This window comes from Engraulis encrasicolus, chromosome 1 (genome assembly GCF_034702125.1).
Source record: "Engraulis encrasicolus isolate BLACKSEA-1 chromosome 1, IST_EnEncr_1.0, whole genome shotgun sequence".
Taxonomy (NCBI): Eukaryota; Metazoa; Chordata; class Actinopteri; order Clupeiformes; family Engraulidae; genus Engraulis; species Engraulis encrasicolus.
Window position 1 is genome coordinate 12,318,483 of NC_085857.1, and position 15,806 is coordinate 12,334,288.

Below are 15,806 nucleotides of genomic sequence, written 5' to 3' on the forward strand. Positions count from 1 at the left end.
AGTTAGTAAAATAAGAATTGTTTTTCAAGGTTTTATGTTTATTTATGTTTTATTCTATTATTATTTTTACCTTATGTTTTATCTTAATGTTTTAAATGTTTTTCTGACTCTAATTCATTTCCCTGTTTTCCTTTCATTTACATTTGTTAACTTTGTGAAGCACATTGAGTTGCACCTGTGTATGAAATGCGCTATATAAATAAACTTGCCTTGCCTTGCCTTGCCTTTCTGCAGATGTATCAGTGCCTCTGAAATAGATTTGTGCTGCTGTTTTTTTTTTTCTCACGAGGTTGGATGTGTGGTTTTTCAACACGCTGATGTTTGTATCAGAATTTTGGTTCCTTTATAAGATGTGGGTCCATCAAATGTGTGTTGTTTTCTCAGATCGCCATACTAGCAAACCAGGGACTCTCCTCTTTGATGTCACAGCCCAGCTCATTAGTCACACCAAATTTCACAGAATTCACACTTTGAGTTGTCATTTTCACAAGTTCCTCCAGGATGATTGGGTTCAAAGTCTCATCGATGCTATCAGAAAAAACAAGGCTTTAACCCATAGAGGTCTAATTGCCCTTGAGAGGGCAATTTGACATGTCTCCAAAAACAAATATGTAACTCTGTGAGTTTTTGTCATTGAAACACATACGTTACACCATTAGAAACCTCAGACCTTCCAGATTTCAAATATATATATATTAAATAAATTATATAGCTGGCCCAATTTAAAGAAAGTGAAAAGAAATCTTCGCATATTCTGTACTCTCTGCCTGTAACAGCCACACCATAGCTATTCACATGTAAAGTACCGGTGCTTGAGTGGCTATTCAGAGGTGACAACACGCCCCTTTCAGGTAGGGTAAACACAGCAGACGTAGAGTGACAGGGGGGTTGGGGCTATCAGAGCACATGGGGATTGACAGGGGGGTGTGGGCCATTAGAGGTTTGTTCACACCTATCTCATTAGTATTCAAATGAGACAGGCAGTGGCAGTGACATAGTCATTCTTTTTTGCATTTTGTATGAAAACAACAAAACATTTCTAAAAGCCCTTTTCACTTTTATGCTGCCAACACATTTGTTTACAAGATTCAAACTTCAAAAGTCTTGGCTAGATATATTTATTGGGTGTTTTCTTGAACTTTTTGAAGACCTCTGAAACCTGTTTTTTTTGTACAGTTGTGTTTATACTCAATTTAAATAAAACATGTTTGTATGACATCCAATTTTTTTCAGATTATTTCTTGTCAGGCTTTTCACAATACAACCATATATTCCACTTTTGCATAGATGCTTACTGTTAGTTGAAAATACTTGAAAATGTCAGGGTGGTGCAAGCAGCCTAAAAGCCTCTGAAAGGCCTTAGACCTCAGAGGGTTAATGGGAATGACCGTTTGTTTTCGTTTCATAAACCCTTTAAGTCTAACCAGTAGCATATTTTTAAGAAGATAACATTGGCTGAAATCTCGCTGTGACACTTATGTCCAATCTCGCTCGCTCTCTGTCCAGCAGATCTCTCATTGTCTCCAACTGGTCAGCAAGTCTCTTGCTCATTTCTTCCTCCAGATTGGCATGCCCTGTTCAGTAATAAGAAAGTAGGCACATATTACCATTAGCCTGGTTTGTTGGTGTATTATTTTATTTGAATATTATTTGATGCATGAACATGAATACACAAATACAACATGAATCAATGTGTTACGGTCAGGGCCAAGAATAAAAGTTGTGTGATTTTATAACAACAGTATGAAATGTAATGGAAATAAATTACCAGACTGAATTCCAGAAGGGCTCATTGTAGTCTTAGGTAGCTCAGCATTCTCTGGAGAGGGATGACAGCCTTGGACTGATTGAAAGATGCAGCCATGTGATAAAGGTTTTAGAACGACTTGAAAATAGCCGGGGGGGAAAATGCATTAAAGGTTGAAAAGAATACTGGGAACTAACAACACACAAAAGTAACACTCAATTTCGCTCATCACATCATTGGCCCTGTACAGTCAATACTTACAGTTAGTGTCAATGCCCTTGCTCCTCAGCCGTATTCTGGTCAAATTCCATATGCTTTTGATTTCCTCTTCCATTGCTTTATCCATCATCTGCCACTGTACACCCTCTTCTGCCATTGTTGCCGCTTCCCCAACAGTCTTATGAACTGTTGTTTCCCCCGTCTTGCTACTTGGGATAATGAACAAGCTGTTCACTTCTACCATCTCCTCAGTCTTCTTCACTAGCTCCATAACACCGTCTTCCTCATCACTCCAGCTAAGGACGTGGTATCGGTTTCCACACTTCCACAAGCCACTGCAGAGGTGCTCCCTCACTCTCGATGTGCTCCTCAATGCTGCTGTTTCCCAGTAGGTCTCCGCATGTGAACAGCACCATGGTGTGTCTCCAGACCTGCTCCCCAAACATCTTCATGTTGTCTTCGATGACCTTGCGGTGGCCCTCCTGGAAAGTTGTGTCCACTGGAACGGTAAGGAGTATGGCATGGGGATGTTGGCCATCTAGCGTCAGAGCTCCATGGATCTCAGCCTTTACCCAGTCAGGAAGGTACTGTGAAGGGAAGTGCTTGAACCAGCCGGGGGTGTCCACCACAGAGATCCGCCTTCCAACGGCTGTTCCGGAACTTCTTTTGGACTGAGTGGTTCTTCCTCTATGAATAGCTTCTTTTAAGCTTAGAATGGTATTTTTCGCAAAGGTCTTGCCAGAGAACAACCAACCCAATAAAACAATCCTTAGTTCAGGAGATGAATGTACCATCTCTGATGAAACAAATTGAAAGGGAAAAACATGTACATTTAGGCAAAGGCACCACCTTGTCCCTATGCACATCTATGCAATTACTAAGAGGAGGTAAAAAAAAATAATAATAATAATAAGTGAATGACGGGAAACAATTGGTTTCTGATTTACAATTCTCAGGTACATAAAATGTTTATTAAAGTAGGCCTATACATGGTTACGTACCTCTTCTATTCATTTTTTCCCTTTTTCTGTCAACCATGTCCATCCTGAACATTGCTCTCTTTTGGTCAGCTTTCCTCATCTCTTCAACATCCTGTAATTTCCTGCCCTCACACCTAAAGTATGGTTCTGTATTCTTCGCTACAACCTCATCAATTCCTGCAAGTAACTGACTGACTTCATTTTGACTTCCCTTCTGGAAACTGTGTAACATGTGACACCTGTTCCCACATCGGCCCATTAGCCATTTCAGAGCCTCTCCTCCGTCCTCAACATACTGTTCAACGCTCTTCGTCTTCTGACCTTCTCCACTGGTGAAGACTACGATGATGCGTTCCCAGATGCGTTCCCCAAAGAGACCTACATGTTGCTCAACAGCTCTCCGTTCCTGTTCACCAAACAGAGCCTCACTATTCACTACCAACAGGAAAGCATGAGGTCCTGGAGGACACTCCAGCACACTCAGCACTAGTTTACGTTTGATGTACTCTGCTGTGTCAACTGCAGAGTAATTTCTCCACCAGCCTGGGGTATCGATACATGTCAACTTCCTTCCATTAATCTCAGCTGTTGTTCTCACACAGTCAACCGGACTCTTTGCTATCTCATATCCTGTCTGACCAAGCAAAGCGCTGATCACAGATGTCTTCTCTGCTCCGTTGGCACCTAACACCACCACACGCCGCTCTGGAAGGAAAACAAGACAAAAAAGTGCTTACTTAGAAATAACAGTACTCAATTTATGCTTAATTAGATAAGATAAAATAAACTTTTTATTGTCTGTTTGCACAGAAATTTGTCTTGCATGACACTTCTCCACAATCCACATGTAAACACAGAGTAAAGACACACAAAACAGAATTCAGACAGTTCAACTTGATTTATTCAACATTATAAAATACAGTAGCCTATGTCCATATTTCGTCAGGTTGCCCCTGTCATCAATTGAACAATGTTTATGCTCAGTCCATATGTTGACATGGTTTGCACATTCAAGAGGACAATGGATTTTGTACAGCCATTCAGCAATCTAGTATGTTGAAAGTGTTATAATCTCATTGTGGTGCTTGTCTGATTTATTGCTGCTCACTCGCAGCATTTGGGGAAGTTATTGTTCACTCTCATTTCTCCAGTCATGTGTTCAGTCACGAGTCAAAATCTGTTTTCATCAGAGTTGTATAAAGTAGAAGTAGAAGTACTCTTAAAGATATAGTAACGACATTATAGCATAATATTACAAAGTTGAAATGTAATATCATAGTGTTGTAATTACATCTGTAAGAGTACTTAATACAACTCTGGTTATTATGAATTAAAGTCTTTCACGTTACTGTTTGTCTTAAAATAGATAGGTCTATCAAAATGTTACATGCACACTTTTGCATGATCATAATGTAGGTGCCTCCATGTTTTGAAAAAGGCTACTTTAATTTAAAATTGAAATAAACTTAAAAATAGTCTCACACTCAGACTACTCAGACTACAGACTATGTAAAACTACAAAGTGATTATTGTTTTACCTGTGAGCAGTCAACTACATGCAATTAGTTACAGTTATCCTCGTAATGTTACTATGTGTCAAAAATAAGCATTCAACATACGTACTCACCAACAAGTTCATGATGTTTTTGAGACATATTGTGTTTGCAGTGTAACACAAAATGAAAGATTACAACCAGGGTCAAAGTCCAAACACTCAGCCGGTCATGACAGGGGATGTTGAGTTCTAGAATGTTGTGTTGTTGTGATCCACACGCTTGAAGAAGAAGTAACTGATCCCCCCCACCCCCCAACCTTTGGCTGGCACTCCTTGTACGTCTTCTTTCACAAGAGGTCATACAAGGTTAAACTGTTTTCCTGCACATTTTAATTCAGCTCAGTTATTCAATTGGCAGTACAAGGGTACATTTAATAAATCCATTGGGTTGTTGATTATTGATTTGTTTGCGTAAACTCAAAATGTTTTCAAATAGAAAGCAACAACAAGTTTATTAGATCATGGTACTCTGTTAGTTGTGAAATGGGAACATGTACCACTGAATTATATAGGGCCTACTCTAATAATACACGTCATTGACATACAGTAGGTATCTGCATCTACTGAACATGTAGGCTACATAGCTACTGTATCTGAAAATACAAACAAAACGGAGGAGGTTTACATCATGTCTTTTTACAGCCCACCTTTCTATTGCTCCTCTCTTACAGTATGTAGCTGAGATGGTGTCATGGCCCTTGTGTTGGTTCATCAGGCACAGATAACAGATGCAACTCTGATCAGTATGACCATAGATTTCAAGAACCTTGTTATGGTGAAGGCAAATCATTTCATGTAGATGACCAGTGGCGTAGATTACTGTGTGACTTCTGCGTGGATTAAGCTCATTGTGAGTTTTAAAGTGAAATTCACAATAAGACAGCACACAATCCAGACAGGACTTCACAGCCTTGAATTTCTCATGGAGCAAATATCACACTCCACATCTCCATGGACAGCGAGAGCATCAGACTGAATTGTAGTCTTTCTCATTTCTTCCACAAGTTCAGCAATAACATTATTCTTGTTCAGAACTGGTCTCATAGTGAATGTGTGTCTACACTGTGGACAGCTGTAGACTCCCTTCTGAACTTCCCGATTCCAATGGCCGTTAATGTACCCTGAACAATAATTGTGTCCACAGCTGAGAGTCACTGGATCCGTCAGTAGATCCAAGCAAATAGAGCATTAGAAAATATCCTGTTTGCTTGACTTTGCTTCTGCCATTTTTCCACAACTGCTCATGGACACATCCAAAACCTGTGTGACCACAGCTCACCTGAGTTTCAATTATGGTGAAACACTTCCTTGAAGGAAATTGTTAAACACTGGTGTAATGCTGCCACCTGCTGCCAGTTGATGGTGTGTGTGTGTGTGTGTGTGTGTGTGTGTGTGTGTGTGTGCGTGCGTGCGTGTGTGCATGCGTGTGCGCGTATGTTGCTGCCGATTCAACCAATGTTGAATAAGTTGGCCGTATGAGTACTTCTCAGCTAGATCACCTACTCAGAGAGGTCGTGTTAGTAGTAAAACACGGCAGGAAGATTGTTACTCTTTGAACCCAGAATAGACAAATCTGTTTATTATCCATAATCATGTCGAAATAATGATGTGAAATCAACCCATTGTCCCCTTTTCTACTTATAACATACATGTATAATCATGACTACTGCATTAGTCAGGGCCTGATTAACCACCTGCCAGAGGGCCACCACTTGGCCAAAGCGGAAAACATAATTACAGAAGAATTGTGACAAAAAAGTATTTTGCATCAAGTCGAGGCTTAAATGTTCTTAGCTCTCTGACTTATAATGGCAATGTGTAAATGTATTATGCAGTGTATTTTCCGTGGGGGCCTACAACAACCTGTTGCCTGGGGGCCCCAGACCATCTTAGTCCTGTCCTGGCATTAGTGAATAAAAAGAGGTGCTGTGGTGTACTGTGTACTGCTGTTGTGCTCAACACTAGAGCATGACACCGGAGTGCATTTTCACTCCCGTTCCATCCCGGTCAAATGTCATCCTCTACTCAACACCACTAACCACTATACTGTATTTGTTATATTTTGTTTTTCTTCAGATAGTCTGCACTGGAAGGATCTGTGCTGTGGCTTCACAATGCCCTTCATCTGTTCCACAAGGTCGCGGAGGCCACAGATGACTGATGTCCTCTCTTGCTCACCGTAGGAGTGATGCCATAGGGAAACGTTTCGGGGAGAGAAAGGGTCCAGAATTGAGACCTCATTACATTGTATGAGTTGAGTGGGCCCGTGGGGGCCATTTCAGATGACTCAGCCCGGCCAAAGCTGCAAGTGGCCTGGAGCAAGGCACCAACTCAACATTGCTTCAGGGACTATCCTGCACCTAAATTACCACAAGACACTTTGAAAACGACTAAGGTTAGGTAATGTAAGGTAAGGTAAGGTCATGTCATGTCATGTGTCTCCCACTGTGTCCCTATTTAACCCATTGTGTCCTGGAAGCACATAAGCTGCATTCAGATTTTTGAGATTTGAGCTGTTTTATTAAAAATGTGGGTAGGTTGGAGCTGAATGAACACATTCTAAGGCAAAATGAGGACCCTAGCTTTCAAATGTAACTCATTTCATGTTTGTATGTGCTTCGGAGGCTGAGATATTCAGGGTTTAATAGGCAGAGGGCACGCTTTCCCAAAACGGGCTTAGGACAAAATGGGTTAAGGAGTGATGTGACAAGTTAATGGACAATAGATACGCCACACTATGAGCTGCCTTCAAAATGATGAATAGTCTCATCCATCCAGGGCTGGACTGGAGGAGAAATAGGGCCTGGGCACTTTTGGCTTTAAGGGGCCCCTCATAATTTGCGGGGCAGAACTGACTCACCGGACTGATTTAAAAAAAAACATATATATTTTTTTTACATTTCTGAAAATAGGGGCCCACGAGGGTGCAGGGCCCTCTGGGAAATGCCTGGTATGCCAGATGGCCAGTCCAGCCCTGCATCCATCCCAGTAGCTGTGTGCCCAAAACTGGTGCCCGGAACCTTCAATTTAGGCTTCGTCCAGTCTGAAGTCTGTGTGAGAGTTGTTTAATCCTCATACTGTACATACAGCCTGTACCCTCAGTCTCATCATTGTCTGATTCACTACGCATTCACAACAAGACAAACACTTGTTAAACTGAATTAAGACTTTATTAGTCACTATCCACCACCTTCAGTTAACAAAATCACACAGTGTACAAGTCAAATTAAAACCAATTGTCACTGAACCATATGTGTACAATATGCTACCATATAAGGAAAAAAAAACAGAAAAGGATACAATCATGTTACTTACTTTCTTCAAACGTATTTTACCCTACAACATAGTGCAGTGCAGATGTCCAATGTCAATGTATTAGTTGATTACTGATGCGTACTAAACATACTCCTACAGCATGGTATTGAAGATCTACCAGTGTTATCCATGTTAGGTGTAATAAGGACTATCACATTTTCTGTCATGTTTCTATCATTACCTACAACTTACCCTATTGCAAAGTTCGGCATCTACATTGAAACAAAACATGAAATATCACAGAAAAATGCACACATTTCACACAACATGTCTTTGTAATCAACCTCCCACCTGAATTTTACACAGTAACAAACTGACATCCCCATGCTAGTGCTGCATGCTAATATACATCATGGGCAACAGATGTGACTGAAATACTGAAGTGATACCATCGAAACATGTCAGGTAAAGGGAAACAAATGTTTACATGTCTGGAACAAAAGAAACTAATGACTAGATTTATCAATGTCTTGATTTATCATGGTGAAATTCAGCATCCTAGTCTGACAGCTCAACAGTCTACAAGTATAAATGGATGGCCAATGAATTCAATTCAAACACGCTGCTGTTGATTTGATTGGCTGTGAGGCCAAATTAATTTCTAATTTGCATAAGAGAAAACCTTCCTCAATTTTCTCTTGCGTGGTCAGAGTATAACATTGTGCACAATTTTTCAAAGTTATGTGATAGCGTCAGCTACAGTACTACTGTCCTGTGTGTATCATGATTAAAATGTTTTACCATATTCACCTTGGCCAAATGTGTGGTGACGATATGTGATGCTTAACACACATGGATCCACAGTGTCCAGATGTGCTACTACATGCATGTGAGTCACAAGAGCTTCACTGATGACCCATCTTGTAATGCAAACCCAGGGTAGAGTGTGTGAGAGAATGTGGTCTGGACTTTGTGCAGGAGTGTCATCATGGTGTCAGAGATGCTGTAGAAGGCCAGAGTCCCTGCCCTGTGGTCCACATACACTCCTACTCTGGAGCTGGCCACTAGAGGGAGTTCAGTGCTGTTTTTATTGTGCCGGACATATGTCCTTTTAGGCTCTACAGTAAGTCTCCACGACTGATTATTGAATCCAAACCAGCAGTCATTCAGGCGTCCTTTCCTGCTGATGGTTTTATATGCCACAGCTATATTAACCTCCTCACCACTCCACTCAACTTCCCAGTAGCAGCGTCCAGACACACCCTCTCTACACAGCACCTGCCACCTGTCATCAAATCTCTCTGGATGGTCTGGATATGACTGGGGGGCCTCATCTCTCCTCTCCACCCTCCTGTTCCCCTCAGACAGATGGAGTTTTCTGTTTGCAGTGTTTGGATCCAGTGTGAAGTTGCAGTAATCTAATAGAAGAGAGAAAATATATATTGTGGATCTGATGAAAGTTACATGTATATGTACAGATCAGGTGTGTGTGTGTGTGTGTGTGTGTGTGTGTGTGTGTGTGTGTGTGTGTGTGTGTGTGTGTGTGTGTGTGTGTGTGTGTGTGTGTGTGTGTGTGTGTGTGTGTGTGTGTGTGCGTGATTCCCCTTACACTGTAAGAAGTCCTCTCTGGTCACTGGTTCAGTCATAACAGCCTGCACTTCAGACACTGAGACAGAAAGCATGACATGAGACACAATAACTGAAAACCAATAATAATAATTGTTATTGTTACTGTTGACTAGAATATGAGTCCTCAACCTCAACTACTTCACATTTTGTAATTATAGTATAGACATCTATGCATGCCAGGTCCTCTACAATAGGACAGTTAGTGAGCTTTCAGAAGGCATTCAGTTCTCAGGTAATGGCTGTTGTCATTACATTCAGTGACAATGTAGGCTACTGTATGCATCACAGTGTTATATTGTTATATTAGGTATTGTCAAAATAATGCCAGTATATTTAGTTTTGTCAAAATAAAGACATGTTGAGGAAATCTGAATTGAAATGTGGTCTGATTTTCTTATGATTGTTATTTCTCCATGCCTTGACACATAGGTTAGTTATACATAGGAAGCATGTTCACCAACTAGTCCTTAATCTAGGCCTACTCATGTTTATCCAATGATAATAACATAATAATGACTTAGTTGTATATAGCACCTTTCAAGTAACCAGATGTTGCTTTACAAAAGGAGATATAGGGCTAGAGAGATTAGAGAAGAGGGGATGGGGTAAAAGTTTTATCCAAGTCACATTAGATAAAAGCACCTGGCGCAAATGTATCTACTTTAACTTTGGCTTAAACTGACTATTTCAAACATATGCCAAATAACTGTTGCTGGAGTTTTAAAATAACTTCAATGAAATCGGACTGTATCAGAGATCAAATCTGCTAACAAAATCTCTTGTGCTGTTTTCAGGCCAACCAGAACGGTGCCGGTGCCTGTTACTGGTTACTGCACCAGTTACATTTGGAACTTGTGTGTTTACCTGCGAACCAGCCGCGGTCATAACGGGCTCTGAACTTTTCCATATATGACCATTTGTTACCGATATGAACCTGCTGGCTGGAATCCACATTGTCGTCACGGTTCACAGAGAAAAAACTAATATTTTTCGGTTTGCATCTTGAACTAATTTCCCCGTTCTCAACTGCTCAGACGATAAGCGTTGTGAACATACCGGTTGGTTCAAGATTAGGTGTGGGAATGGGCACCGGCACGGTTCTGGCCTGAAGTTGAACACGTCTACGTAAATGACTTACTATCTGGCTGAATCAGGTCCTTGCTGCCCGCCCTTCTGACTGGCAGCTCAGGATCAGTATCTGGACACAGAGACAGCCAATCATACACATTCATGACAAAGTGAAAGAAAATACTGCTTTGTGATTGGCTGTTATGCATTGATCTTGTCAAACCATTCAACAATGAAAAGTACTTTTGACTCAATGCTTCATTTTTGATCCACATCAATGGAGTGGCATACAGAAGTGCCATACAGCCTTTGAGGTACGCTCCAATGGAATGGAATGGAATAAAGCTCTGCTTGATGTCAGGAAGTCATTTGACTCCCTCAGTGACTGAGAATCTACACGTCTGAAATACAACCAAATTCAGTAGCCTACTCAACAGGTGCGCCCCTACACACATCTGACATCCAGCAGGGTTTGAAGGAAATGGGCCTCTAAGAGTACAATTAGCCTACCCATATAAATTGCTGGGTAGGCCCAAAATGCAGAGCCAACAGTGATAATACGCTGTGTGTGTGTGTGTGTGTGTGTGTGTGTGTGTGTGTGTGTGTGTGTGTGTGTGTGTGTGTGTGTGTGTGTGTGTGTGTGTGTGTGTGTGTACAGGTATATATTACTGTAAGACTCACATTCGATACACTGGAACATCTGTACAGGTGCCACTGTTTTTAGATGCAGAAGAAAAACATACTAGTTAAAAAATCATGTCTTTCTTTTAACCCATTGATGCCTAAAGCACCTGCAAATAAGACAGCGAAATGCCTGAACCCCTTTTTTAAAAATGAAATATCTCAGCCTCTGAAGCACATGCATTAAGTTGCATTTAAACGCTAAGACCCTCGCTTGGTATTCACTAAGTCGGACAGCTGGGAATTTTCGTGTGAATGTTTACATTCCGCCATATTGACATAGGTGAAAACACAGAGGAGACGCCATCTTAAACTCCAAACCTAGTTGTGTTGGCATTACTCCCACTTTATTTACAATTTTCACGAGACATTGTGTGGCCCCAAGGACTGCCATTTTAACACGGGGGAAAACTTTCAGCTAGCATAGCAGACATGTGAATGTGACAACACTTTGACATAGATAGTTCTGTAATTTCCATGTTGGTCCAACCTGCTGCAGATATTTTGGCTGCTTCCTGATTGAAGATAGAGGCTAATTTCTCCTCCAGCTGCGTCTTCAGTGCAGAGACAGATGTTTTCACAGGCTCAAAGGAGAGGTTTGAGTTGAGGGTCATGTTGGTTGAAATTGTACTGTAGGGACTGTCAGAGATGGACCCTACATTCTGTATAGAAAAAAAACACAAATGTGTGACGCAAACGCAGCATAATTATGTCAAATCAAGGAACATTCATGTCCAGTATTTTTCACAATTAACATCTTCACCTTGAGGAAATGGATGTGATCTTGTGTGTGTGAAAGCTTCTCCATCTCAGCAACTCTCTTCTTCAGCTCAGAGATCTCCTGTTCCAGTCGTTTCAGGAGCTTTTCAGTCCGACTTACCTCAGCCCTCTCCTGAGCTCTGATCAGCTCTGTCACCTCAGAGCGCCTTCTCTCAACAGAGCGAATGATGTCATCAAACATCTGGTCACTGTGTTCCACTGCAGACTGTGCTGAGCTCTACCAGGAGACACACACACAGAATTAAAGGACAAGTGCACTATTTTGAACTTTAAGCCCCTCTTCTGATTTGTCTGCAATGTTTTAGAACCCTACTCACTGTTTTTTGATGTTTGCTGCTGTCTCCGTTATATGGCTGATTTAGATTTGCTCTCAATTGGCTTTACAATGGCCATCTATGGGCATGTCCAAATATGTTCTTAAAAAAATAGCTTAAACAATTGTTTTCGAAAGTATGCATCTCACATATATGGCTTTCAGGCCGACCAGAATTTTCCGGTTCGCGAACGCAAATATCTGTGGTGTGAACACGACGGCCGGTTCGCAATTAGGTGCGGGAACGGGCTCCAGCACGGTTCTCAGTCGGCCTAAATGCGCTATTAGTGGTTAGGGGTGTTCAATGGCAATGGCAATGGCAACAAGTTTGAAGGCAAAAAATGGCTTCTGTCATTTTTTTATTTGATTTTTTGAGAATTAAAGAAAAAAAAGTACAAAATGCTACATAAAACATGTTTCACTACGAAAATTGTTATGGAATACCAGTGGTATTACAGTACTGATAACAGTCTGATTACAGTATTGAAAACATATGTTTAGGGTGGATTTAGGAACATATTTGGACATGTCCATAGACGACCATTCTAAAGCCGGTTGAGACAAAATACAAAATACAAATTTGACAGCAGCAAAAATGAAATAAACGGTGAGGGGGGTTCTAAAACATTACAGACAACTTAGAAAAGGGTCTTAATGTTGAATGTCTTCCTTTAAGAAAACACATAGGGACATTACATCACATAAGAACACTGGTAAACATCCCATTCTGGTTCATTCCTCACCTTCAGAGTCTCAACTGCTCTCCTCAGCTCCTGAACCTCCTTCTCTCTCTTCTGGATTGTCTGCTGGCATCTCGTCTGGATCTGCCCCAACCTTTCCTGTTAATATAAATCATTTCTAAATATTACTCTAAGAGGAAAACATTTCACTGCACCTTTTGCAAAACATATGGATCATATAGCAAGGTGTAAACAATAAAAATGTCTTAGGCCGAAATGTCTGGCTGTGCTAACCCACTTAAAGAAAAGGAATGGCAGACGACAGCGCGCCTTTTCTACAACAAATTGTAGAAGATTGTTTTCAAAAATAATTATTTGGAGTTTAACACAATTTGGAGTGGAGCACACTCAAATTTTTTGATTGCTCCACCAGGCTTGAGGTGAGTGTTAAGGACATGTAAAGTGAATAAACTATTCACTATATAATGCTAGGGCTACATGAGCATCAAATAATAAAAACATTTTTTTTAAAGGAGTAGTCCGGCAACTTTGAGCCTCGTAAATGGGTGTAAAGTAAAGATTTAGCCCCATGGCTAACACAGGTGCCAGGACCTCCCAACAGAAGCTGCATTTCACCTAGCTCGCGGGGTCCCGACTAGCACTCGGATTTCGGAATGCAGGGGACCTTTGGATGCGAGGTATGAGGCAAACGTCAGCGCTCAGCATCACATATTGACACAACGTAAACCATTTCACACCGGACTACTCCTTTAAGTGCTATCGATGTCCAACAGCAGACCATTTTGTGGTTTTAATTGTGTGTTGTTATTGTTGTTATTGGACATGTTATAAGTCTTACACCATTTCAATCTCGTGTAATCATAGGGATCATTGTAGACTAACCACTTTGTGACTTTTATTAAACAAGCTGGATTAGAACATGGGTGGTTGGCATGACGCCCTGTTTTCACGTAACATTATTTAAAAACCTACAAAATTGATATTTTTCCTCTTGAAAGCAAGTGTAAATGAAAGAAGATGTCATCATGTTTCATATTAGTCTTAGATGAGAAGAGTCTTTTCAGATTTTGTTCAGATTTATGCAAAGGATATGTCAAATGTCCTGTGGTGTGACAGTAACATTAATACAACCTGGAATATATACAGCTATAAAATAAAACAACAAAATTTTGAATCATTTATAAAGCACCCTGACAAAGACCTTGTGGTCGAAATATGTCGGCCAGTCTATTTGCCTTTGAACTATTAAAAAATAAGAAAGCGCAGTGCCACAGTTTCCTGCTCTTCATTTTTTTATGTCATTTATAAAGCATTTGGCATGATTCCAGAAATATGAACCTTATATTAAAAAATATGAATATGAAAACAACTCCATACAGTTCAATTTCGTAACACAAATTGCGTCCTGTGGGGTGACATATAAGTCAGGTTTGTGGACGGGCAGCTGCAAGGCCAACTACAGTACAAGGGTCTTAAAGACAGGCTCCTAACCAGTTATACCTCAGTTATTGGCGAGTGGTGTGAAAGTATAAGGTGACTATTGACCTCTTAATATGTCTACATATTGCAATGTTTCTCTCACACAATGCTTAGGTTCATTTATGGTGTCCTGTGGTGTGACTGCTCTTATGGAAGGATACGATGTACGATGCATAGGCTGTGTGTGGGTGGGGGTGGGGCGGCGGGTGGCTAGTAAGTGTGTGGAGGTTGGGGGTTAAAGGAACAATAGCAGAAAGAGCATTGGGGGTATGTTTGTGCAGAATATTAATCATTTTATTGTAGGCCTATCTTACAGCAATGTCACACCAATGATGTCACACCGCAGGACACATTTTCAAAAAAATGGCAAAAATTGTGCGGAATTCCACAGACCACTGACATCCCCATTTTTTTCTATTCAGATACCGGATCCTCTGCTTAAGATCCTGCCGGACCCAGATCCTGTGAAAAACCCTATTATCCTGCCGGATCCGGAACCGGAACCGGATCCGGTGCATCTCTATTTGTAACAATAATAAAATACCTAAAATACAAGTATGACACCTTGTCTCAAAAACATTTGTAATTGCCGGTCTTACCTTTCTATCACCACACTCTTCTGTGGCTGCGATGGTGTCATGGCCTTTATGTTGGCTCATTGTGCACAAATAACAGATGCAAGTCTGATCAGTACGACAAAATATGTCAAGAGCCTTCTTATGAAGGGAGCAAATCCTTTCCTGTAGATGACCAGTGGCGTCGATTACTGTGTGATTTCTCCCCCTGTTAAGGTCATTATGAGCCTTGTAGTGAGTTTCACAATACGACATCAGACAATCCAGACAGGACTTCACAGCCTTCAGTTTTCCCTCAAAGCAAACATCACACTCCACATCTCCATGGTCAGCGGGAGCATCAGGTTGAATTGTAGTCTTCCTCATTTCTTCCACAAGTTCAGCAAAACTATAATTCTTGTTCAGAACTGGTCTCGGTGTGAAAGTCTGCCTACACTGAGGACAGCTGTAGACTCCCTTCTGATCTTCCTGATCCCAACAGCCGTTAATGCAGCCCGAACAGTAATTGTGTCCACAGTTGAGAGTCACTGGATCCTTCAGAAGATCCAAGCAAATAGAACACATACAAATATCTTGCTTACTTGACATTGCTGCTGCCATTTTCCCTCAACTTCTCATTAAGACGCCCGAGGCCTGAATGGCAACAATTTTTCTACATTACTTTCCTTGTTAGAGAGTGTGCTCGGCATGATCCTGGGAGAGGATCTGAGGAATGTGGAATATCCTGATTTGCAGGACTATTAATAAGCGTAGGCGCCGGTGGCTGTTCTGGGTTTATGGGTGTGTGTTTTGTTTTGCAATTATATGCGTCACAACTTTTGATA

The 15,806-nt window shown here is 41.0% G+C and overlaps 2 protein-coding genes across 2 annotated transcripts; both read right to left on the bottom strand.

Annotated features, from left to right (window-relative positions):
* Positions 1–2,262: 2,262 nt before the first annotated feature.
* LOC134445887 (GTPase IMAP family member 4-like) lies at positions 2,263–4,601 on the bottom strand. Its single transcript, XM_063195036.1, has 3 exons — positions 4,574–4,601; positions 2,968–3,651; positions 2,263–2,762 (listed from the first exon to the last, which is right to left on the bottom strand). The coding sequence occupies exons 1-3, from the start codon at positions 4,599–4,601 to the stop codon at positions 2,263–2,265; spliced, it is 1,212 nt and encodes a 403-aa protein (XP_063051106.1).
* Positions 4,602–7,655: 3,054 nt separating this feature from the next.
* Positions 7,656–15,582, bottom strand: LOC134445895 (tripartite motif-containing protein 16-like). The gene is made up of 6 exons (XM_063195049.1): positions 15,007–15,582; positions 12,971–13,066; positions 11,898–12,131; positions 11,625–11,796; positions 9,366–9,422; positions 7,656–9,174 (listed from the first exon to the last, which is right to left on the bottom strand). Exons 1-6 carry the CDS (start codon positions 15,580–15,582, stop codon positions 8,651–8,653), a joined length of 1,659 nt encoding a protein of 552 aa, XP_063051119.1. The 3' UTR covers positions 7,656–8,650.
* Positions 15,583–15,806: the final 224 nt, after the last annotated feature.

Coding starts and splice junctions, on each gene's coding strand:
- LOC134445887 (XM_063195036.1), bottom strand. CDS start 4,601: ATGTCTCAAAAACATCATGAACTTGTTG. Junction 3,652..4,573: donor AAAACATCATGAACTTGTTG/GTGAGTACGTAT, acceptor TTTTCCTTCCAG/AGCGGCGTGTGGTGGTGTTA. Junction 2,763..2,967: donor GGAAAAAATGAATAGAAGAG/GTACGTAACCAT, acceptor TTGTTTCATCAG/AGATGGTACATTCATCTCCT.
- LOC134445895 (XM_063195049.1), bottom strand. CDS start 15,582: ATGGCAGCAGCAATGTCAAGTAAGCAAGATATTTGTATGTGTTCTATT. Junction 13,067..15,006: donor AAGAGTGTGGTGATAGAAAG/GTAAGACCGGCA, acceptor TTATATTAACAG/GAAAGGTTGGGGCAGATCCA. Junction 12,132..12,970: donor GAGCAGTTGAGACTCTGAAG/GTGAGGAATGAA, acceptor GTCTCCTGGTAG/AGCTCAGCACAGTCTGCAGT.